We start from the raw sequence: 26,205 nt of genomic DNA on the forward strand, positions 1-26,205 counted from the left end.
GCCGGCGTGGCCCCGGAGCCCCACCTGGCTCGGCCGACAGCGGCCGCACAAAGAGCGGAGCAGGCGGCGGCTCGGCCGAGCCGCAGAAAGTAGTCCCGACCACGCCGGCTCCGATATTGTTCGACGTCGCTTCACGCCCTCCGCGGGGAGGGCCGAAGGGGCCAGCCGGCGAAAGAATCCCATCGGAATGCGCCGCCAGGCGGCCTTTCCCCTCCTGCCCGCCTCCGCTCGCGCCGCGGATCTCCCGGGGTCTCCAAGCCGAGGCCGGGCGCGCGGCCCTCTCTGGCTTTTAAGACTGCCCGGGAGGCGGTGCCGAGGGAGGGGGCTCCCCCGCGCGCAGGGAGACCTCGGCGGCGACCCGTGGCGGCGGCGGCGGCGGCGGCGGCGGCGGCAGCGGCAGCGGCGGCCGTATCCCTGCGCCGCTGCGTGAGAGGAAGAGGCTGAATGAGGAGCTGCGCGGGGGAAGCGGGGCGCCGGGGGAGGAGGCGGCGGGATGGAAGCAGACGCTGGCGTCGCGCGAGCCCCGGGCGGAGCGGCGCGGTAGAGAGGGCGGCGGCGGCGGCGCGCGCGGAGCCTTGACGTGCCCCTTTCTTTCTTCTGTGTCTGGAAAGCTGGGAAGCATGAGCGTGCAGACCTGCCGCTGCGGCGGCCGCCCCGGCTCCTCGCCTCCCCCTCCTCGGGCCGCCCCTCGCCGGTGAGAGACGCGAACGCGAGAAGGGAAGATGGGGGCCGTCCTGAGGAGCCTCCTGGCCTGCAGTTTCTGCGTGCTCCTGAGAGGTGGGAAGCGGGGGGACGGGAAAGTTGGTGGGTTTGCGGGGGAAGGGGGCCTTGTTCTGTGTGTGTCTGGGGGGAGGGGAGGGAGGGAAGGAGGCGAAGACGGGGAAGAGGAGCGGGGAGAGGCCTGGTCGTGGGGAAGGAGGGAGGAAGGGGCCGCGGGAAGGGGCTGCGCGCTCCGCCTGGCCACGCTGCAGCCCCCCGCCTCGCTTGCCCGACCTGGTCGAGGCGGATCGGAGCCTCCGTCCGCGCTGCAGGTCTGGGGGACTCCCGGAGCTCCATTCTGGCGGAGTGACTGAGGCTCTGTGAGTCTCTGCCTGGAGTCACCAGGGACGAGGGGCTTTGTATGTATTTTGGCTCTCGGAATGTTTGAGCCTAGGATGCTTCAACGTTGGGCTTCTTTCTCCCTCGAAGCCCCCACCTATTCCTGTCTGTCCCGTGAACTTTTAGAGCCCTCTTACTATTTTTCCAGGCCTTGTTACAACTAATAATTGGCTTCCGTTGGGGATATAATGATCGTGGGTGAGAGCACAGTTGGAAAGTGACTCCGAGGTTATAGGTCGAGTGTTTAGCCTTGGGAATCGTCTGGGCTTCAGTCCATAATAAAATAGAAACGTTGCCCTTGTAACCCCTGGTATTCAGGACTTGCCCCTATTTTCGGAGCATGCAAGTGTACAGTTGGCACCAAGTAGGAAAGTCATCCTCGGCGGAGAGGAGCCTGTCCTGGGACCTCAGTATCATCTGCTGCTCTCCCCCTGGGGACTGCTTGGCGCTTAAGTAAATCATATAGGCTATTTTAGGTAATTGGCCCCGAGAATCGCGTAAATTCGATGGTCCTTTTTTTTTTTAATTGGCCCTCAAAGCTGTCAGATACGCTGTGACTTATTTTGTGACAGTTCACTAAGGTTTTTGACTGGCCCGCAAGATTTCAGCAGCTCGTCTCAAACTTAGCAGTGTTGAAGTGGTGGTGAGCCTGACGCTGTGGGGCATTTACCAGCAGAGGAATTTAAGTACCAATTTGATGCAGTGACTTGTAGCTTTGGTTTTGTTAAAATTCTCTCTTGTGTTCTTGGTCAGTTCTTTTCAGGTATGAGATCTCTTGAGGCTAAGGAGATTTTTAGCTATTAATGTAACAGGCAAAACTTTTGTTAAGTATCCGACCTTACTGAATTTGCCAGAACATGGTAGTACTAAGGCTTGTGCTATAAATGAACCAGATATGCCTTTCTGTGTGTATCTATTTATTTTGGGTGGTAGTGATTGACGGCTTTTTTGGAGGAGGAATTTTTTTCTTTACTTACTCTTCAGGAATATTACGTCCGCATGTTGTATTTACTTGTAGTTAATAATTACGACTCACTGTAAGTATATTCCATACTATTTCTATGCGTGAACTCCAGGTTACTGCTCATTTAATTTTCTTGGCAGAGAATTTAGTACAGTGGTATATCCTTGAAGAGGTTTAGTAAGTGTATGTTTTTATAGTATACTTCCTGTTGAAAGAGGATTTTACTATAGCTGTGAGAAACAATTACATTTGATGTAGGAATATGTATATATTTTGAGGCAGAAGGTTAACAGATTTAACGAATAGGAGAGTCAGCTGATGGGTTAAAGTCTTGGGGAAATTGAAATCCATAACCCAGGATGCTTCTGGTTGCCCAATTGTATTTCTTGGAATGAAAGGGTGTGATGTAAATGCCACATGCTTAACACCAGGTTTGAGCCTAGGGTTGGGTTTGTTCATTATTGGACTTAAGAGAACTTGCACTTGAAGTAATATTTTGAAGTATGATATTACGTAAGAAGACCTAAAAGAGTTAATAGTTTAAATTGCCTTATTTCCACTAGCAAAGTTTCCAAAGGTGAAGCTCATTTTAAATATAGCCTAGTAATGGTATAAGGTAGTTTTTGAATTTAAAGTACTTAACCGTGAGTACATACTTGAACTAAAACTGTCTTGCAGTGATAGGTTTTTGTTCATAATTTGGATATTTTTCATTCCTTGATAATAATATCCTCTGTTAAAATAGTGATACTAGTTAACCTTGGACTCCAAGGAGAAACATGACTAATTTGTTGCATTAAGATCATTTTTCTTCACAGAAGAGTTGGAGCTTTAACATTAATGAGATAGGATGATGAGAGAGTTGGGAGACCTTTTGTCCTGTAGCCCTGTTAAATCAATAGCTAAAAGCCAGGGAATAATGTCATCATCTGGGCTGCATCCCTATCCCTGTTGTCAGAGGACAGGGTGTGATGGAAAGATTTGACAATTTCAACACTGAATTCTTGGGTTTAAAGTCTATGCTTTACTACTTAATAACTTTGTGATTCTGATCTTCAGTCAGTTTCTCTGTGCCCCAGTTCCTTTACCTATAAAATGTGGGTAGCAATACCGAGCTAATTTGCAAATTTGCTGGGTATATTAAATGAAGTATTGAATATAAAGTGATTTGCAAATGTAATTTTTTGTTGTAAGTTTTGATTTTGGACATATCTTCAAATGCTGGGGATTAGAGATTTAATTTGTATGAGATTCACAGATTCTTAAAGATAGAAGAGATCTTAATCATTCTGGTCTAACCACTTCATTTGCAAGTGGTGAAACTCAAATTCAGAGATTGTAACTTGATCAGGATCCTACAGCTAACTAATGTTAGAGCAGGGATTTTATTGTTCATTCTTTCAGCAATTAAGTATGGAATACCTACTGTATATCAGGCTCTGATGGTTGAGTGGTGAGCGAAATAGACGTACATGGTACCTGCCAATGGACCTCACAATCTAGGTTGCCATCTTTACCATTCTTAGAAAAGGTGATAGCTCTGATTTCCTAGAGGAAATTTTTTTTATAAGAATATAAGTTTTAGAACACTGTTAAGTGTGTGTCATCTGTAAATATGTTCCAGCTCATTTTGAGAAGGCTTTGTTTGTTTTGTAAGAAATCTTTGCTACTTAATTTTTTGGAGGAGGGTGATTTGTTTTGGTGGAGTGGTGGTAAATACTATTGGAACAATCCACTAGTGTTTCCCATCTTAGATTTTTATAAAAGTGGTTCTTGGAAAATTCTTTAATATCAAGTATAATGAGGTCTTGGGGAGACAGAATGAATTTTGGCATGGGAATCAGGAGAATTCGATTCTAAATTTGCCATTAGTGAACCGTGTGACCTTGGGTAAGTCACTTAATCTCTGTACACCTTCATTATCCTCATTAGGATAATGAGTCCTTCTTTTAAGGAGGTTCACATTTCATGCTAACACGTTAAGGGCTCTGAGAGGTCCTAAAGTGGAGACCAGTTTTAACTTTCTTGAATTTACTATTTCCCAAACTTGACAGTGAATTCTTTCGTAAATCCTTTTAACATTCTGCTGAACCTTTGTTCCAAGCAACACACTTGGAGAGAACCTAGACTAGGTAACCCTTTAACCATTAGGTTGAGTCATGTGAATCGATATTTGATGACAGTTTTATATAGTTGAATCTGGTACTTCAATCTCTGCTTACTTACTTGGCTTTCGATTTGCTTATCTGGCCAGGAAATAATTTGGTTATGAAACTTAGGGTTTCAGCTCATTGTTATCATTAAGCCTAATAGCGATTCCTCATAGTTCAGGTTTTCAGAGAATTTTTTTTCTTTAATTGGTTTCCACTTGCTGAACTGAAATACTTTTCCATATAGTTATATATCCTTTGGCTATCAGAAAGGATTGTCTTTTTTGAATATCAAAGAAGATTCTGTGAAGGGATCCATAAATGGAAAATATTTTTATGAACTTACAATTTGAACATACTGGAAAAACAGGTAACAGGTTGTAGTTGAGTTTAGGCCATGGTTAACTACTCTGAGAAAATTAATTTTCATCGTGGAAATTTTAGTGCAAGTTTATATTCAGAGAAGGTTATGAAGAGTGGCACTGTAGCAGAAAGGTATGGGCTTTGTTGATAAACCAAGTTCAAGTCTTCTACCATTTTGTGTAGCCTTGGACAAGTTACTTAGCTTTAGTTTCTTCTGTTAGATGGAGATAATTCCTTCCAAGATTTCTGTAAGAACTGATGATACAGTGTTTGCAAAGTGATAGCACAGTGCACAGTCAGGAGTAGACTTTGAATAAATGTCTACTATTGTTAAAATGACTAAATTAAAAAAATATTAATGCTTAGGAAAGACCAGTAAAACATTTAAGTTCTGGGCACTGTTGTAGGCAGTCAGTGTTTTTAGGCCAGTGGTTTTTGAACTTTTTGACTCTTCTGCAACTGAAATAAACTCCATGAAATGCTTTTCCTTCTGATATTCTCTGTTTTGTTTTGTATAAATAAGGTGGCCACTATCTACTAAATTTATTTTGCCTTCTAAAGGATTGCAACTTGAACACTGCTTTAGGTGATTATTATACATAAACTAGAGAATAAATAGCTTAGTTGATTGTGATACTTAGTTATTTAAAAGTTGCCCATACTTAAGGGCAAAATAATTATATCAAAATATTGTTTAATTGAGACATTTTACCATTGTGTTATTTGTTTATGGCAATTAAAATTATCCAGTTGATGGACTTCTTGTAGGATGGGTAAATTCTGTACTGAGTTCCTGTATTGTATGTTTGACTCTTTGTATGAGAGTCTTTTCTTCTGTAAAACGAGCCCTCTCTTGATGAACAGAACACTGTTGCATGTGAATAACTGAAATTTAATCAGATACATGAACTAGGCAACCTAAAGAAAAGGATATTTACCTTTGAGATTATTCGTTTAAAATGTGAGTCATCATCAATACAAGGAAAACAATGTTATTTGATGTTACTAGCACATGCTTTTGTTTCTTGAGCTGTTTTTGTTATTTGTGGAAGTGCGCATCCTTACAGAATGTTTGAGCCATTCACATGTGAGACTGGAAAATACTAAAATGTGCCTGGGCTTGGTTTGGTGAAAATTACTGGTGCTTCAATGCTGTAATCCTCTTAGCTTTAATGTAGCTTGCTAATTTTTGTTTCTGTTGTACCTTGCTTGGAAGTACCAGGAGATTGGGAATGTGAAGTGAAACCATATTTTTAGGCCAAAAAATTTTTTTAATTAAGTGAATTTATAAATTATTATTGACAGTAGAAAGATGAATGACCTAAGGCCAGATTGCTGGTACTCTGGACAGTAGTTTTACATACAGTGCTTTCTATATGTACCTGATTTCACCTGGACCTTATTATGGTTTTGAAAATGATACTAATCATTTTTGATAAGGGAAAAATAAATGTCATTGTAATTTTGGAGTTTGCATATAGGTGTTTTTTCATACTACTGTTAAATAAAAACCAGTCCAGATTTAGGTAAGGAGAGACCTTATTTGAAAGGATTATTGCAATAGGGAAAATGTTCTGACTGCAGGATCTGCAGGCATCTCAAAATAAAACACAGAAAGACTTCTCTCATGGAGAAGGGTAAGCAGTGCTAGCAGGAACTTTGTAGGCATGTGGGCCGTGTGAGTGTGGGTGAGCAGATTGCATTATCAGGATAGTTTAACAGTAATTTTTTATTTCCTGCGGTCAGTTGATGGCTTGGAACAAGCTGTTAAGAGGAAGTTCTGCATCTGCTTGCTTAAATTTAGAGGCTTATAGGAGAGAAGAGCCTGACCAAAATTTGATCAAGCCAAGTCAGAGGATAAGGAAGGGCAATTCTGAGCACTTGGTTAGTCCTGCTGTTGTTTAAAACAAATTTGTCACTCTTAGGGATATGTTTCAGTCAGCTCAGGCTGCTATAACAAAAATATTATGGACTGGGTGACTTATAAACAACAGAAATGTATTTCTTACAGTTCTGGAGGCTGGTAGCCCAACAGCACAGTGCCAGCAATGGTCAGATTCTGGTGAGGACCCTCTTCCAGATTGCAGACGGCTGACTTCTTTGTATCCTCACAGGGCAGAGAAGAGAGAGGAAGCAAGCTCTCTCTGGACTCTCATAAGGGTACTGATCCCATTCATGAGGACTCTACCCTTACGACCTCATCTAATCCTAATTACCTCCCAAAGGCCTGCCTCCTAGCACCATCACATGAGGGGAAGTGAAGGGTTCCAGCATATGAATTTTGGGGGACATAAATATTCAGTCCATAACAGGGTAGAATAAAGTCATTGTAAAGTCGGGCTCATTAGATTTGGCCTGATTATTTATGTGGGCATAGGCATTTTAAGTTTGATTTGATGGAACTTTTTATAAGGGATCTTGGATTGAACTTTTAAAAGCCTCTTGAGACCAAGAAGCCAAGTCAGGTACTCACCGTTGGGTTTTACTTGCAGTACCTGTAGATTTGGGTAAATTCCTGGGGTTCCCCCAAATACCCTGTGGCTTCTGGGCCTGCCTGGAGTTGACCTTGCTTAATATAGGTCTGGGAACTCTGTAAACCAGGTACCAGTCTAGTTTTCCTAAGGAGACTGTAAGCATTGCTCCGTAAAATCAACGACAGCTCTTTAAAAGTGTCTGGTGGTAGTAGATTAAATGAGCATGATTTTCAAATATGACATAGAGCATAACCAGTCAAAGCCTTGGTTACATAATAATGTTTCCAACTAGGAGGACAGACTTTCATTGAATCTATGCAAATAACTATATTGCCATGGAAATAAGACTGCTCTTTCAATAAGAGTTTTGTCTTTGAATTATGGAAGAGTCAGGTAGGGAGAAAAAATAAATGGTTTATTTCTGTTTTCAAAAGCATGGTTTGCTTAAATTGTAAATAAATTATAGATAGCTTAAGAGAAAAGAAAAATGAATTCCTTATATACAGAATATAGGACATTAAAGCATCAGCAATATTTTAAACAAAACCCATAATCATCTTTTATCAATTTATTCAGTCCTGTGTAATTAGTTCTTGTTCTGCTAGGTCTTAAGTTAGCAAGTCTCATGAATCCATCTGCTTCTCCACTACCTTTTGGGAATCCTGACTCGGTCCACTCATACAGTCTCAAAATTATTTAAGTGACGCCACCATAAGCTTATGCACATGAGTGCCTGATATAGTCTTCTTTTAATGGTCCTTTTTTTGGTTGAAGACAAGCACTTGGCCTATAGCTGATTTATAGGCATTTTCAGGGAAGCATCGGAGTAAAGCAAAAAACTATCTGTAGATGACAACTTAAAATGGTGGTGGTAACTTACTATGGTTAATTTTAAAAGTGAAAGAGCTGATGAAAGTTTGTTATAAAAAATAATGCAGTCGATGAGAAAGTTTGGTTGTTTGATGACATGCAAACCAAGATAAAATCAGTCCAGAAAAGTTTTAGACAAAATATCTATAAGCATAATGATTAATCTTATTTTAAAAGACTAGATACTACATCTAATCTATGAGTATAAATTAATATAAACTTTTTAGGATGGAAAACTTAAAGATATGTAATAATCCTGAGATAAAATGTGTAATCAAGTTTAGTTAGAGTATATCAAGAAGTCCTAAACATCTGTGTAATAAAATTCCATAAGTAAGTGATGTAAATCCCCAGTGGAGAACCACTCACTGGCCTACCTAGAATATACTGTATTTAAATTAAAGAAGTCAAGTTGTGACCAAGGTACCATTTTAAAGAAGTATTAAAGAAAAAGAATCAAGATTATAATTGAAGATGCTGTACTATTGTCTTACATCAGACAAAGCAGCACTGGGACTCTTGATAAATTGAAACATATTGTGGACACTGAGGCTATTGATAAATTTCTAGGAACTTCATACAGTTGTTGAAATAATCATATTAACATTTTACCCATGCAGATTTAATCTCGGGAGGGTAAGCATCTCTTCTGATTTGACAGTGCTTCCCATGCAAATCGTAACAGTGATCAGATAAACCAGGTAGTTATTTTTAATACTTTTCTTTTTGCATGGTGAAAGAATTAGTTCTTTGTGAACTTCCAGGGGCCTTTTAGGAAATTTTAAAGGCAGTTGTAGGTGCAAAAGACATCATTCAGTATTTGATTTTGAAAAAGCAGGATGTAGAAAGTTGTCAGGAGGTTTGAACATTCGATTGGGTCAATGAAAAAGAAATACCTGGCAACCTTTTTAGCTGGTGCCAAGAAAAAAATTTTTGAAGTGAACATAGAAAAGAACATGATGATAACGTTAGCTCTTTCAAAAATGGGAAAACTCTTTAAAAAAAATAGTAAGACATGATAAGATCAACACCGAACACAAAATTCTGAAGTGATGCTTCAGAATTTTTGGCTTCTAGGGAGACTGATTATTCAGAAGGCAAAAAAACACCTTTTATAACTTCTTTAAGAGCAGACCAATAACCCAAGAAAATTTTATCATTTAACTAGAAAACCAAATTTTAATTTTGTACAAATATGATGTTTGATACTGAAGTGCTTTTTGACATCCTTACAAATAAACCTGTCAAATACTAGCTGGCTCTGACCATGACAAATGAAATTCTTTTTTTTCCATGAGTTTGTTATAACTTTCTCTGTCCATTCAGGTTTTGTTCTGCATCTTCCTCTTTCTCATTCTGGAACAGTTAGTCATTTTACTTTAGGATTGTTTTCTTTTTCCTTAAAAACACATTCTGCATTTGTTCCTTTCTTTCATTATTTCTCCTAGTACAGTCTCATTTACCTACAAGATTAAAACAATTACAGTAACTACTATTTTACAGAGAAAACTATGAGGTAGATAATTGTGAACGCCTGTCATACACCAACATTTTGTAGTAGACTGACAAAGCTTATGAATATACATCTTACAACTTTTTATAGCCATACACTTCCAGACAGTACAGCTTTTCAATGTGGTAAAAATGAATGTATTCATTAATTGACTCAAATATACATAGCTTCTTGGTACCATAAAAATAAGACATAAAAACCTATATAAACTTGAAATACTTACACTTCAGTGTGTTCTGTTACTTAGAAATGACCTAGATATTTAATGAATAACCATGAACTAACTTAGCATAAGTCTAAGGTTTTAAGATACTGGAAGATTTTGGAAACTATCTTCAAGTTGGCTTATTACAAGACATAATTACTTTTGAAATAAAATTTGTCAGAAAAATGATTCAACTTGTCTAAATACAAATGTAGATACAATGTTAGTTTATTCTATCAGTAAACCTGTAAAAATTTAGGAAGTACATATTCAGGTATGTACTTGAATATACCGAAGATCTGCCTAAATGTATGTTAACTTGGATTCTTAAAACATATGGGTTAGTTTCTATTAAAAAACAAACAGACTTGTGAAAATATAAGAAGTTTAATTTCCTTAACTTCTGGAAATCTTAGGAGTACTTTTATATGAGCACTTACTTATCTTCAAGCTAATCAGAATGAAACTCCTTTAGTTAAGGGATTTTATAGTCTAAAATTATACTTGGCAATACCATCTGGAGGTAGAAAAATATTTTATGTACACCTATAACATACATACACATGTACATATAGAAACATACAAATAAAGAGCTTAATAGCTTCAGTCTGAGTTTCAACTCACTGCTGGTTTGTTTTTAGAAGAGCTAGCTCTGATCCTTCCTTTACCTTTAATTGTTTCTAGCAGATGGGGCATGTTGAGTTTACCTACTCAGTCAGTACGAAGGCTGAAGAGACTTATTTTAAGATTTTCTTTGCCCTGATGTGTAATCTTATGGAGGCTGTGGACTGAATTTTGAGTGAGGAACTGAAGAGAGACCAAGGGCTGTCTGGGTGCCTCTAAAGCTCATTTGAGTGGATAAAAGACCCAGCCTATTTCCAGTTTGTATTTTTAACTTCAGGTCCCTGAGCCCCTAGTGAGTCTGTAGTGGGGAAAATGGAGCCTTAAAGCTCCAGTAACTGCAGGGAGTTGAGAGGTTGGAGTTAGAAGGGAAAGTTGATGGGTGGGTAGAGGGGTGGAGGAGATGAGGGCATTAAAGGAGGCTAGTTGAAGGGTTCATGGACCTGAAGGGAAGACTGAGGGTGGTGAAAAGGAGGAAGGAAGAGAGAGGGTGACGGGAAAGGAGAGGTTTTAGGGAGATCCCGTTGAGATCCTGTTTTCCATGGAGGACATTGAAGTTCTAAATTGTCTTTGGTAAAAATTTTGCCATTTTTGAAGATACTGAATTGAATAGTGCTGTACTGGTGAAGCACTGGGTCAGTGGGAGAAGAAGAGGGAGGGCGCTCAGTAGAGTGAGAATTGCCTATGGAATTAGATAATTAAACCAGACATAAGAATTGAAAGGAGCTGGGAAAGAGTATTCTCTTGTGAGGAGCCAGGAAGTTTCCTTGTGTAATCTCCTCTAGAGAAGTCTGGGAAGATGGAAGTGGCCTCATGGAAGAGCTGGGAATATTCCTGCTCCAAGGTGGTGTGTGATCGACTGCTTTAAGAGCCAATGAAAAAAATTGTTTGCTGGGAAATATCAGAGTAACTTCTTACCGTGTTGCAACAGGTAAGATGTTTGCAGCACTGTTTCAAGAGTTGAACTCAAGGAAAGATCCCTGAATCTGTAAGCTGGAGAGGAGTTTAAATGACTCACAAAGCATCATTATAGAGGTGGTGATGGCGCGGGTCCTTAGGTGAGGTCCAGTCCTCATCCAAGTCATGTCACCATACAAATGTCAAATAAAAATAATCCCTATTTGGCAGGGAGAGACTTTATTTGAAAAGACTTTTATTTGAAAAGACTTTCGCAATAGGAAGAATGCTCTGACCACAAGGTATGCAGGTATCTCAGAATCAGAAACAAAAAGGCTTTACTCATAGGTAGAAGTGAATAGTGCCAACAGGATCTTTGTGAGAGAGTGGGACAAGTGGGTAGAGGTAGCAGATGCCATGACCAGGACAGTTTTAACAGGAGATTTGTGTGTGTGTGTGTGTGTGTGTGTGTGTGTGTGTATGTGTGTATGTATGTGTATGTGTGTATGTATGTATGTGTATGTGGTCAGTTCATGCTCCGAGTGAGTCCTTAATAGAGGATGTTCTGGATTGGCTTGCTTAAGCTTAGAGTTAGCCAAAGTTTAGGGGTCTTGGGGAGGAGGGAAACCTGGCTAAACTTTGGTCAAGCCAAGTCAGTGGGTAAGATGGGCATTGTGTGTGCTTGGCCAGTACTTAATGTAAAATCCTTTTGGGTTTATGACAAGTATGGGTTTGTTTTTTTTTTTGATAAGTGTATTTTTAGATCAGGTTCTGAAAAATTTATTTTAAATACTAGTAAATATGTTTTTCATATTACTGTCATACAGTGAACTGTGCTGGGGATTGGGGATGAAATTAGTTAAAAAGATATGGCTCCGGTTTCCAAGTGGTAGAGATCCTAGTGAAAGAAGGAAATACACTTTCAAAAATGCTAATATCAAATAAGTGGTGAAAACTGTGAGGGTGCAGAGAAAGAAAGCTGAGGCAACTGGAAAGATTCTTGGAATAGATAAGGTTTGAATCTGGCCTTGAAGGACTTTCTTGCTGGGATAATAAGAGAGAAACATGAAGTGGGCAGGAAAGTGAATACACTGTGGTGATGGAGTATGATGTGCTCACAGCTGATGTGTGGAAAACTAATTTGTATGAGGTAGAGACTAAAAGGTAAGTGGAGTCATAAGTAGAAGTCACTCAGTAGAGGCCTGAGGTATGGAGGCTTTTTAATTTTAGACAAAGGAAATAGCTTTTTGAGTTGGACAAAGTAGAAGTATTAGAAGTAGAAAAGGGAAGGGACAGTGTTGAGATCATTTACTATGAAGGTAGTTCAAGCATGAGTTCATGAGGGTCTAGAGTAGGATAGTGGGTGGAAAAGAAGAGGCAGATTTAAGGACATGCTAAAGAAGAATCAACAAGACAGTAATTAGGGGAAAGGGAGGCATCAAAGGTGGCTCCATGGCACACAAGTAGGATTAGGAAAATTGTGTTACCAATGACCTTGAAGGGTTTTTTGGGAGAAAGGTGATAAAATTTAATTTTATGGCTGGTAGAGATGGCCAGCAAGAAGCTGTATGTGCAGAACTGAAGTTCAGGATGGAGATGATAACTTGAATTACCTTAGTAGAGTTGCTTGTTGACCGGATGAACTTGGATAATTTTCTCTTCCGCTGTTATTTGGGGAACAACAGAGAATCTTAAGGATACCTATATTTGGGCAGTGGGAGGAAGCTTTGAAACTAAAAGGCAGATGAAGCATGACCAGAAGAGTAATAGTATAGTAGAAGGAGGACATTCTGCGTAGCTAGGGGTATGGTCAACGTTGAATGCTGCAGAGAGTTCAAGGATAAGGCCTGAGAAAAGGCCAGTTGGATTTGGTCATGAGGATTTGGAGAAAACAGTGTCAGTTGAGTGATGGGTGAGAAGTTAGACTAAGGGAGTTAATAGCTAATGGGTGGTGGTATGACTTGTATTCCAGTATTACAAGATTTTGTGGTTAGGAGAAGTATAATTATTCTCTTGGTGGTAGCAAGGCTAGCGTTATTAAAACAAAATATTTTTGATAGCAGGGACCTGGCAGGAGCCATTGGAAATACAAGAAATAGGGAACAGTTGATACAGCAACGTTGCAGGGAGGAGGTAGGGATACTGAACCAGAAGTATTGCGTTAACCTTAGAAAGGAGGAAGGGCAACTAGTCATTTGAGACTAGAATAAAATAAAGGAGGATGGGTGGGAGATAGATTTTTGAGAAGTTTAAATTAAGATGTTGGGGATGTTGACATTTACCTTGCTTCCTGCTTCACTGAGATTATTTAGTGAGATAATTTGGGATGAAGGATTCAAAGCTTGGAGTTTGTCTTTAGGAAAGTAGAAGAAGTTTAGAAAGCTTACTGGAGAAAGATTGGTAGAAAGTTAATAAAGGAAAATAAGGCTTTCTAAGCACCAGGGAAGGTTCACTAACCTTCAGAGATACAGTGGTTATTTGGGTTTTCTGGGTATTAGGAAGCAGGATTAGCTCTTGGAAATGGAAGATACTGAGTGCATGGCACATGTGCTACAACTCAGGGCAAGTGTGTGTGGATCCAGTGTATGTCTTCAGTAGATTAAAACAGTATTACACCTGGCTCCGTTTCCTAGAGTGGGCTTAGCCTCCCGACCTCCTACATGGGAGAGGTGGTTAAGATGGGATCCTTGCCTGGGTTGTCCTTGCCTCACATTTATTTGTCCACAGTAACCTGGCAGGGGAGATGGCGTAAAGAATGGGGAAAAAAACCGGTATTACAAATCAAATGATATCTTTCATGCATCCTGTGTAATATGTTGCTAAATAGGTATTGGTGACAACATTCTAGAAAATACTTATGTGAAGGATGGTTGGACAGGATGAACTGTGGAATTTCCTTTTAATAGTGTGTAGGTTTATGTACAGTCCTTTAGAAATCTTCAGTTGTAATTAATACTGCTAGCTTAAAAGAAATTTACTTGTTCATACCCCCCCTCCTTTTTTTCTTTTGTACTCATAAGGCTTTTGAGACCTTAAATGACCAGAAAGGTTCTTTGAATTTTGTAGACCAGATATTCAGTAGAAATGTTAATGTTTGACTTGAAAGTCATTAAAGACATTTAGCTGCTACCGAATGCCATGTACAGATTAGGTACAGTTTTCCAGGGAAAGTGCCATAAAGAAAGGTGCCCAATAAATACCAGATTATTACCACTCTTGGATTTTAAATTTTAAATGCTCTGGGGCTATTTCTTAGCCCTATGCAACACTTAGCATTGTACCCTTAACTAATAGAGATCTTTTTTGTGATTTTTATAATTGACCCATAGTATATGAGGGACCCAGTATGAGATAGTGTGGTGAACACTGTGCAGACTGATAAATCAGTGTAGTCTATGAAGGCTTGAAATGAGTTAAAGTGAATCTGAGGGAAATTTACTAATTTGCTAACAGTTGCAGTAGGTACACAGAACAAGCAGAAAGGATTCTTGGTCACTTTTTTAAAAAGCTATCTGTCCATTTGTTTTTGATGAGGAAAGTTAGATTTCAGCTAGTTGGAAGGAAAGTTCATCTTGTACTTACAGATGAAAATGGTGGACTACATAACTCGATTTGTCAGACATAATCCATAAACTGTCTTGAACCTCATTTTTTTCTTTACACGTTTTTGAGCACCTTAATCTTTTGAAATTTAATTAATTTCTTAAGGAGGAAGTGGTTACTTTTCAGTGGTACTTGGTCTGGGCTTTGGATGATGCAGTTTTAGACCGTCAGTAAGTAGTCGTGAGAGAAGATCATAGATCATTGCATTGTATCTGTGGTCTTATTTTTGCTGCCTTATTTGTGTTTTTCATCTCAAACTTTAGATCTGTCCTATCCATACAACCACTTGTCTACTTTAAATGAATTAAGGTTAAATAAAATTAAAAATTTAATTTCTTAGTCATACTAGCCGTGTTTGAAGTGCTCTATAGCCACATGTGACCACTGGCTATTTGTATTCACAGTGAAGAGAACATTTCTATCATCACAGAAAGTTCTTTTGGATAGTGGTACTCTAGATTTTTAATTACTGTTGATATCAGGAAAATAAATGTCAGAAGCTTGAAATAAATACTTAAAAAACTCCTCAATACATGGGATTTATACTGCTTCAGTCCTAACAGCTTCAGCTTTCTCATAGTTAAATATCATTCCTTTAGGATAGGCTTTATATTTAGTTTCATTCTAATAATATAAAACAGAATATTCATTCTAATAATATAAAACAGAATAAAAATGGTTGTATTAAGAACCATCTCTTCCAGACTGTTTATTCAGCAATTTTATGAAGGTATAATTGATGGTACAATAAAGCAATAATTGATGATACAATAATGTGTACATATGTAAAGTTTAAAATTTAATAAGTTTTGACATACACACTTCTGGAGCCATCACCACAGTCAATATAATACAGAAGTTTCCTGATGCCTCGTTATGATCACTCCCTCCTTTTCTTTTCCACCCTCTCTCGCCGCTTCCAGACAACAACTGATCTACTTTTTGTCACAGTAGATTACCTAAATTTTCTTAAGTTTTAAATAAATGGAGTCATGTAATATATACTCTTCATTTCTGTCTGACTTCTTTCACTCTGCATAACTATTTTGAGATTCACCTGAGTTACATGTACAAATAGTTCATTACTATTTATTGTATTGTTTTATCACAGTTTGTTTATCAATTAGTCTGTTGATGACATTTGGATTGGTTCCAGTTTGGATTATTACAGATAAGCTGCTATGTACATTTATGCACAGGTCTTTGTATTGACATATACTTTAATTTCTCTCGAGTACTTATCTAGGCATGGGATGGCTGGATCATATAGTAGGTTGTATTTTTAACCTTTTAAAAAACTGCCAAACTGCTTTCCAAAGTGACCGCACCATTTTACATTCCCCCCAGTGGAGTATGAGTGGTCCAGCAGCTCCATATACTTGCCAGTTCTTGAATGGCGAAGCTTTTAAATTTTATCTGACAGACTATTTTAACAAGAAAAGACTGTCCTGGTAGAATTAATTCCCCATCTTGCAGCTCTTTTGTATTTAAAATGCTGCAAGAACAATATTTTGTGTTTTGCAGTTTTCTGTACATTTATTTACTCTTTATTTTTGATGGTATTTACTCCCTAATGCTGATTTGAAACTCAGTTTGTAGGAACCAATACATTTTCTTCTTTTTGACTTACATATTTTTCTTTTTTTTGATCTAGCGGCCCCTTTGTTGCTTTATGCAAACAGAAGGGATTTACGATTGGTTGATGCTTCAAATGGCAAAGAGAATGCTACGATTGTAGTTGGAGGCTTGGAGGATGCAGCTGCGGTGGACTTTGTGTTTAGTCATGGCTTGATATACTGGAGTGATGTCAGCGAAGAAGCCATTAAACGAACAGAGTTCAACAAAACTGAGAGTGTACAGAATGTTGTTGTTTCTGGATTACTGTCCCCTGATGGGCTGGCATGTGATTGGCTTGGAGAAAAATTATACTGGACAGATTCTGAAACTAACCGTATTGAAGTCTCTAATTTAGATGGATCTTTACGAAAAGTTTTATTTTGGCAAGAATTGGATCAACCCAGAGCTATTGCCTTAGATCCTTCAAGTGGGTAAGTTTTGTGTAATATACAAAGCTTATTGTATCTCCTTTTGCTGGCTGGTTTCTCTCCATTAGCACAGATACCCCTTACCTCTAAGAGAAAAGAAACATCAGATGCCAATTTTATATGCTTTGGGTTTCTTTGTCAAGTGTACCTGAATATGGGAAGTTATGTTGTGTTCTTAAAGTAAAGTGTTTCTGTAAATAGTTTTGTGTTTCTCATAGCAGTTATGGGATAGCCATACTTATGGTTCTTGGTTTTTCTCTGCATTTATTTTTCATAATTATGAGAGGATAATCAGAAGGCAGAGAAGAAGGAATGATAATAAGAGTAGTATTTGATAGCTCAGGATGATATAAAAAATGTCTGAATCTTACAACTTTTATTATAATCAGGATTATTTTATACTACTACTATCTTATGTTAAGTTCTGAGGTATTATTTAATATATAAATGTTGAGTGAAAAATAAAAAGTTAATAAATGACTCATTTCTCGTTAGCTAAACATGTATTTGCTGTAAAAGTTTATTTTCTAATGAGAAGAGAAACTTTAAACTATGGGCAAGCCTTATTATAAAATGTGAGCTCTGTCCCCACATGCTTCTCTGTTACTGTCTTTTAGTCCTGCCATATACCATTCCTTGATATTTCTCTGCTGAGTATGTTGTCATGCCAAAGTTGGTCATGACTAGCTATAAATAGTGAAACATGAACCTGAAATGAGTTACTAATAATTGGTTAAACATCTAAAGGTAAATAATCTGTGAATAACTGTTTTAATACTTCGTTTTCTTTGACTTACAAGTATATTGGAATCTGCTTTAAAATTCATTTATAGAAGGGAGTAGATTAATACTATGTAATAAATTAAAATTGTGGAAAATGAAACAAAGTTTTATATGTGCTCCTTTGTCTTGATATCAGTCCTTATTGGTGACAAAGATTAAAGAAGATGTAGGAAAATGAAAACATTTGTCTAATTGCAAAAAGTAATATGGACAGTGGTATAGCAAAATTTTAGGGTGAGACATTCTGGAAAACACATATATATATATATATACACTTTATACAATATATACAAAATGTGTTTTTAGAGGGGCATTAAGAGGTATCTGCTGTAGTCAGAAGGTCTCTTAATAAAGCATCAGAAAATATACTGGCTCTGGTGGTAGGAAAAAGGATTGAATGTCCCAAGGAGGCAGTCACAGATGTTGGATGTACGGTAAACTGCTGATTGAAGAATTTGATTGTTGAGAACTTGCAAGATATTTTTGAGAAATGGAATCTGTTTTGCCAACAAAGTTCGTTAAGTCTCAGTGTTGCAATGCTTCTGAGGTTACTGCTTTGTAGAACACACAGGATTTTGGTACTTTCAGTGGTTATTAGGGAGTGAAAAGATAAATAGTTCTTTTTTTCTTTTTTCCCTTTTGACAAATTCAGTCTTAACTCTTAAGGGTGATGATGGGAATTTACCCAAATATCTATTAAATTGTTAATATGTTCAGAGCTTTGCTTTTTGTATTCTTGGGGAGGGAGGGGAATATCTTTAAGGATATACTATCTATTTAAGGCCAGAAGACATGGGAGAGAGAACCTTTCCTTCAAAGCATGTTTATTTGCATTATGTTGTATGTGTGTGGAGAGGGGAAGCGTGTTAAAGGAATTAGAAAGGCTACAAGAGCTCTTAAGGAAGCTCGGTGGATAAAACAGCTTGATTACCACAATCTGGAGCAGCATCTTGATTATATCCATAAGGGATAGTGACTATGTGATAGTACAGAGTCAGGGGAGCTGAATTTATAGACAAGTCTTGACCATTCAGAATCTCATAATTTAATGAGTGAATGAATCATTCTCATTTTGCCCCCTAAAACTGTGAGCTTTACTTTTGGGTGGCAGGTCCGATAAGCATCTTAGGAAATAAGTTTGCCATGTGATTAAAAAATACATTATGGTTTCCGTGGCTTCAATTTACCTATGACATTTAAGGTGAGAATTTGCCAGACTCAGCTGATAAAGGATATTACTGGAAGAATCAATAATAATGTGCTTTGAAGGTAGAAAGTTGTGTTACTTAAGCTTCTAAGGGATGTTCAGTGAAGAACAAGTATGTTTTTCCTGAGGCCTAATAGGGGTTTGGTCAAACACTTAATGAAATACCTTTCATTATTTTGATATCTGGCTAGTGTTGAGTGTGTGTGTGCGCGCTCGTGCGTTGTGTGTGTAAATCTCTTTTTTCCTCCTTTAACAATTCTAAAATTTATTTTAATTTTTGGAAGGTTATTTTGTATCATGTCTATTTTTAAAAATTATGCAACTGGAAGTAAATAGAATGCAGCCAAATGGTATGCATTTGGTAATTAGCATGATGGAGTATATTTAAAATTTTATTTTAAAGTCATGGATTAAAATATATGTTTTATCAAACAGTTTTTCGGTTTTGATCTTAGATTTGTGTTTAATGGAAAAGTAATTTTGGATTGAGTGTATCACTTATCAAACAGAAGAGATGATTTCCAGATTTATTTTTTGGGGGAAAAACGAAGTTTGCGTTCCAGAGAAAGTACATGGAAACAGTGCTGAGGAAAAAGGTGGCTTTATCAGAGTTCCAGGATATCCTGGGTTATGAGGTTTGGAAGAGCTGACGGAGCTCTCTCCCTTCAGCTTAAGTGAAAGGAAAGCTACTGAATGAGTGGTATTGTTTGAGCCCTGGGAACTAGCGCAGACATCTGTGCTTTCGGATGTATGGGGTTCTTTGTGCAATCAGTGCACTTAGCCTAGGCTGAGGGAAGATTTTTATTTCCCTCCCTAAATTTGGCCTCTATTAGTCTGAGATTTTTTTTTCTCTCTTTTGAGTGACTGGCAGTGTAGAATTCAGAATGAGTAACAGGGAAATGTGTATATGGAAATTGTTCCAGAAATGAACAACCACAGAACAAAAGGCAGTGTCCTTACTTTGTAGTGAGAGGTGATTCCTCTGTGGCCGCTCATAGAGGTGTTCCTTAATCTGTTCTTCAGTGGCTGACTGTACTGACTTTAGTGATGGCGAGGCCTGCTGTTTCAGGTGCAGATAAAGCAGTTCTAAAGGTTGTTTGTTAAGGATCTGTTTGTATTCCAGATCATTTTGAATATTTTTTAAAAAGTTAAACTTTAGTGAATTCAGACTGAACTGAATTCATACTGAACAGCTTTGAAAGATACATATTTTAAAAATACATTTTTATCATTGTTAAGAATAATACTAACAACACTGAAAGTTCTGCTTTAAAAGTGCTTGCAGACCTAGTTTAGAAAAAAAAGAATGATTTATAATTTCCTATCAATTATATACATACAATTCTCATATCTTGAGTATGTTTAAAAGTATTTTCTACACTGGTATATCCCAAATGACTAAAATAGTTCCTGCTACATAGTAGGTGTGCAGTAAATATTTTCTGAATGACAGGGCCTTCTATTTTCTTTTATAATCCTATAAATTGTCCTTGATAGGAACATTGGCCTTCTGAGCAGATGCAAATTTTAGCATGGTCTTGTGCATTCTAAATCAATATGGTTTTGATTGCAATTGGTTTGTTAAAACATAATTACTATTTTTAGTCTCTTCATTAGAAGTTATCAAGATCATATTTTATAAAAATATACTCAGTAGAGTTTGTTTTATGTCACATCTACCTCTGTTATTTACCAAGCAGGTTACTTTATTTTCTTTGGACCTCAGTTTCCTCATTTCTATAATGAGTTCCTTACAGTTTTGACATTAAGTTTTAAAAGTGAGACATTTAAAGAAAGTACTCTACATACCTACATTAAAAATTTTAAATTACACATTCAGGTCTAGTTTAGGTACGCTACAGTTAGAACTGTGTTTCTGCACAACAGACTCTTAAAATTTTGCTTCTGCTGCCCTTGTATATGTCATCACACTTGACCTCCTTTTTTAAGGCTATTTCACCCCTAAAACCAGTGGAAACCTTTTTTCTAGTTCTCCTTGATGTGAACTGAGAAATACTTGAAAATGTCAAAGAATTCATTTTACATGAAGAATGGAAAATGTAGCCTGTTACTTTTAGGCAGATTATATAGATAGATTCAGATATGTTTGGGGGTAGATTTTTTTTTTGAGATTATCTAAAAATTAAGAGTGTGTTGGAAAAGCCACTAATCCAGGAAATCTGGATTATAGTTTTACCTTTACTAGCCTCTGGGATAGGAATGAAGGCCCTTGGAAGAGACAACTTTTTTTAAAGAATAAATACCTGTGTGTATATATTTATATATATTCTCAAATGTTAGTGTCGGGCTTTTCTCTTTTCTTAAAAATACCTTAAACCTCATCCAGTTTTTAATTCTTTATATCTAGTGATATCCATCACATCACAAATTGAGTTTTGATTATGTGGTCTAATATTTTTATGTTTCTTTTATCCAGGCCCACTTCTATTGAAGGAATACTGAAAAGGGAAATATTTGCAGTATGACTAAATGACTTTATGTAGCCCAGTCTCTTAATAGCTTTACCTTTTTAATAAAAGCTTTCCTTGCTTGCAACATTGACCTTTTAATTCATCCTTAGCAGGAAGAAGAATGGGATTTTATGAGAGTAAAGAATAGAATACCTTTAACTGAGTATCAGCCCTGCATTTTGGGGAGTTTATATACCCTTGCTATATTCCAGTGTGATTGGCTCTTCAGAAATTATAGCAGATTTGTTTGACCACACCTAGTATTTATGTCATTGAGCCTTTAAGATTTTGGAAAGAGGAGTTTGTGATAGCTAATTTGTGAAGTAGGAATAAAAAGATTGCCTTTAGTTTTTTTTTTTTTTTTTGCAGCATTTGTTATGGATACCAAGTTCTTTTTAGGAATTTTTCTCTCAAAGTCTTAAAACTTTGTGATTTTTATACTGTTGGTTTTCCTACCACTTGGACCATGCTTTTCCTTTCTTCATTAACTCTTAAAGTTTGAAAGTGCATCATTCTCTTTATTCTTTCCCTAGATCATATCCATTTCCATCACTTTTGCATCAAAGCGAATAGCCAGTCATCCTAAAGCTCCATATTGTAAAGCACTGGTCCTATCGTGAAAGATCTTGCTCTGAACTGTCAGTAACTTACAGTTTTGAAAGAGGTCCTGATAAATTGGGAAAGCCTATTTTCTGCTCATTAAATCCTGGGACTGGTTGGGAATTTTAAGGATCTTCTAGCTAACAAATTTACTATCTAGAATATAATACTACAGAAATACTGTCAGTAGATTCAAAATACTGTCTTCCAGATTTATTTAGGTAATTTCTTTCCCACCCATTGCAATGTGGCATTTATAATATATTTATTACTGTTTGTATTCCATTTTTAATATCCCCCCATATCCTGGTTGATTTTAATTCCTAATTTATTTTGGGGTTATGTGAAATAATTGATTTCTAAGAGTTAGAGATGACACAAAAAGTTACACTTAGAGTAGTGTCCTTCCTTCCTATCCTTCTGCCTTCGTCCCATTTCCCCTTTCCAGCCTGTTCCCATTTATCCTCTGGAGATATCTTACCGTCTTTTATTTCTGGTTTTTATCTTATTGAATTCGTTTTTCCACAAATGAGCTACATAAATATATTTTCTTATAGTCCCTTTTTTTCTTACACGGAAGAGGAACATATTAAAGATGCTCTTTTGCACTTTCTTTTTTTACTTCACATCCTGAATATCATTCCATATCATTGCATAGAGATTTTTCTCAGTCTTTTTTTTGTGTGTGTGACTGCATAGTATTCCATTGTGTGAATATGCCTCATGCCATAGTTTATTCAGCCACTCTCCTGTGTTTAGAACTTTAGGCTATTTTGTTAGCTGAAGTTTTTAAAGCAAATCCACACAGTAATATCTCACTTGTGAATAGTTCATTTTGCATCTCTGAAAAGTCGACATTGTCTTCCCAAACCATAGTACCATTGTCTTCCACACACAAGAAATGAACATGTCTTTAATACTAAAATTATTTGGTTTATATTCTAATATCTAATAATCTCAGAAATGCCATTTTATAGTTGGTGTGGAATTAGGATCTAAAACAAGATTCACAGGTTGCATTTCATTATGCCTCCTAGGTTTCTCTAGAGCATTCCCTCCTTTTTTCCCTCTCCCTTTTGACTTATTGAAAAGATTCTACAGTAGTCCTATAGAATATTCCAGATTTTGGTTTTTTTAAAGAGATTCTTCTGTTGTTTGACTTTTATCTCTTTATGTTTCTTGTAAAATGAAATTTATAATAGAAGACTTGGTTAACAAGTTCAATGTTTTGGCACAAATGCTTCGTAGATAGTACTGAGTACTTTGTATTCATCACATCAGAATGTACGTAATGTCTTGTCCTACTTGTAGTGATGCTAAGATTGTTCAGTAAATTCATATGGGGAAAGGTAATATTTTTATTAGAATGTCGAGCTTTTCCTCCTCCTATAGTCTTCAAGTAATTAGTATCCTTTTACACCCATGCCAGTATCTAGTTTCTCATCCATTTATTGTTTTATCATCCACTGAGATCATTTTATATGTTGTTTCATCAGGGATGTCTGTTATTGTTTTGTGATGTATTGTGTCATGTGTTTAATTTTTTTATATGTGTTAATCATTTTAAGTATTTAGAATCTTTATCGGATTGTTCAGTTGTCTGAAGTTCTTGGAAATCCAATTCTTTTCTTTGTTATATTTCCTGATTCTTGCTTAAAGTGAACTGTTTTCCCTAGGGGTTTTATAATTTTGGATTGTGAGCACATCTTCAGAGGGGTTATCTTTGAGAATTGTGAGTAACTTCGTGGAAGTGGCGGGACATGGTCTTAACTTTTCCAGGGAGCTTTTGGTTTGCTTTTGGCAAGCACCCTAGAGGTGTATCCAGGGACCACTTTATCTTTTATTTTTAAATTCAGGTATAGCTTATACATAGTAAAATGCACAGACTTTGTTGCAGTTTTGACGTATGTGTAGACTTATGTTATTCTGTTCAGAGATCATTTTTCATATTTAATTTATGGAGTTAGGAGTTCTGTACAGTGTAGATATAAGAAATTCAAACTCTAAACCTATGTGAGGATATTTTCTGGTTACAAAGTCTGTGGTGATTTTTCCCAGCTTTTCAGAGTCTAGGCCAAAGCAGAAAAAAGCTGCTTTGCCTCCCTCTGCCAATGGAAGATTCTCCTACTTCATTGTTTCCTGAGAGTCTTTGTGCAGAAGTCTCCTGACGGTGCTTCCTGTGTGTCAGGGCCTTATCTTTTTCCCTGCTTTGCCATTGAAATGGAAGTTCCTTAGTTTCTCAGATGAGTATATCCTTCAGGGTTGCTATAGCATCAGGCACTTACTGGTTTTTAATTCCTTATTAATTTTTGGCTCTCTAGAGATTTCCCCTACTTTCATGATACCTTAGCTGTACGTTTAAAGGAGTGTTTATACATTTTTATTTTGTGTGTATGTATGTCTCAGTCCATTTGGGCTGCGATTACAGTACACCACAGACTGAATGGCTTATAATAACATAAATTTATTGCTTTCAGTTCTGGAGGCTGGGAGGTGCTAGTATGGTCTGCTTCCGGTGAGGGTCCTCTTCCTGGTTCGTGCACCTTCTTGCTGAGTCCTCACGTGGTGGAAGGGCCTGGGGGTCTCTCGGGAGCCTCTTTTATGAGGCACTTAATCTCGTTCATGACAGCTCTGCCCTTATGACTAAGCCCCTCCCAGAGGCCCCACATTCTAATACTGTCATCTTTGAGAGTTAGGATTTCAACAGAAGAATTTTGAGGAGGCACACACATTCAGACCATAGCAATGTATAAATCAAATAAAAAGACTAACTGGTGGTCTGAGGTGTTTTGTAAAAGGAGAGTTTTCTGGTTGTGACCAAATTACCAGAAATAGAAATTCTAACTTCTATGTTTTTAAATATTGCCTTTTCTTATTGAGGATATTATGTGGATGATATGTGGAAAGTTGGGCATTATTCATACTTACTAATATGCGTACTAATAACTTCTTTTAATTATGGGTAGTATTATATAAGTAACTTCAAAGATCATGAAGTCATTTATGACCTACTATAGATCTGGTTCACTTAGTTTTTATGACTCAATTCTAAATGTTGTCTTAATTGGCCACCTTTGTATGTAATTACATCTTGTAAAAGGTGAAAATTTATCCCTTCAGTTTAGATTTATTGAAACCCAACATTTCTGAGTATTTTTGTTAGGGCAAACTGGATTCAGATTGCATACACATACTAGACTAGGAGTTTGTGAATATTTTGGAAAATTTACTGTTTTATCCTTACCTAATCGTGGAAATTACATGCTTTGGATTGTAATAAACTTGTATAGCATGACTGATTTGTATAAAATCTAGTCTCATTGACAGTTGGGATGTTTTTACTTTATTGACATAAAAAGTTTTGATGTCTTGAAAACTTCAGTGTTTTCTTTAATTATTTCCTAATTACAGTGAAGCCTATCTTCTACCCTTCACTCCATTTAAAAATTATTTTCCAGAAAACATTGCAGATGGATATCAGGCCAGATACAGTAATAAAATTATGTTTGTATGGAAACTGTTGTACAGCATATAACAACCTGGTACTGATTTTCACAGTTTTTGATGAATAACAGATGTGCATACTCTGGCAAAATGGAGCTGTAACCACATATATTTAATTCTTTAGTATCAAGTAAATATGTTTATCTTCTCTTAATTCAAAACCAAAATAGAACCCATTGAAGCCAAAATAAATTAGAGGCCAAATAGACTACATAAATTGGGGAGTTAGTAATAATTGTTGCTGAAGAGAGATTTCTCCTGTGTAAGTCTGTAACCTGGCTTTTGAGACCACCATGGGAGATATTTGTTAAAAACCTTTGCATTTCCTAAAGGTACTTTAGGTATCCTTTTGACTTTTAAATACGATGCTGATAAAGTGTTTGCAGAATATATTACACAACTACTTGAATTTAACAACTTTGTTAAGTACTTTCAGGTAACCATAGGTTACTAAACTAGCTTAGCTGCCCAAACAAGAACAAAACAACTAATCCAAACCAAACCTACTCTTTAATATGTGCACCCCAGTTATTTTTTATTTTTGGAAAGAGTCCAGAATAAAATGATATAATCAAAGGAGTTTACCTCATAGTCTAATTTTTAGGCAGCTGGGTTAAGGGGGAGGTTTTCAAGCCTCAGTGTCAAATATTCGTCATTCTAATAATAGAAAATGTTTATGTCATATCCTAGCAGACAATCTGGAGAATGTTTTTTTTCCCCTTAGGAATTGTCTTTTTCTCTGCATCCTGAAATCTCTGTTCTGCTAGCAGTCTTGGTGTTTCCCATTCTACTAGCTGATCTTTAAATAAAAAGTTTACACTTACCTCTTATTGGCTG

At 37.2% G+C, this 26,205-nt stretch overlaps 1 protein-coding gene across 3 annotated transcripts in view; it reads left to right on the forward strand.

Moving 5' to 3' along the window:
- The first annotated feature begins 359 nt into the window (after positions 1-359).
- LRP6 (LDL receptor related protein 6) overlaps positions 360-26,205 on the forward strand; it is a 126,089-nt gene continuing 100,243 nt past the window's right edge. The window contains exons 1-2 of one of the 3 annotated variants that reach the window (XM_015235650.3): positions 360-777; positions 16,413-16,806. In XM_015235650.3, coding sequence (XP_015091136.1) covers positions 723-777; positions 16,413-16,806 — 449 coding nt within the window. In that variant the 5' untranslated portion in view covers positions 360-722. The remainder of the gene's footprint in view (positions 778-16,412; positions 16,807-26,205) is intronic. The other 2 variants (XM_006199867.4, XM_031670661.2) reach the window with 2 other exon arrangements.

Source organism: Vicugna pacos, chromosome 34, assembly GCF_048564905.1.
Source record: "Vicugna pacos chromosome 34, VicPac4, whole genome shotgun sequence".
Taxonomy (NCBI): Eukaryota; Metazoa; Chordata; class Mammalia; order Artiodactyla; family Camelidae; genus Vicugna; species Vicugna pacos.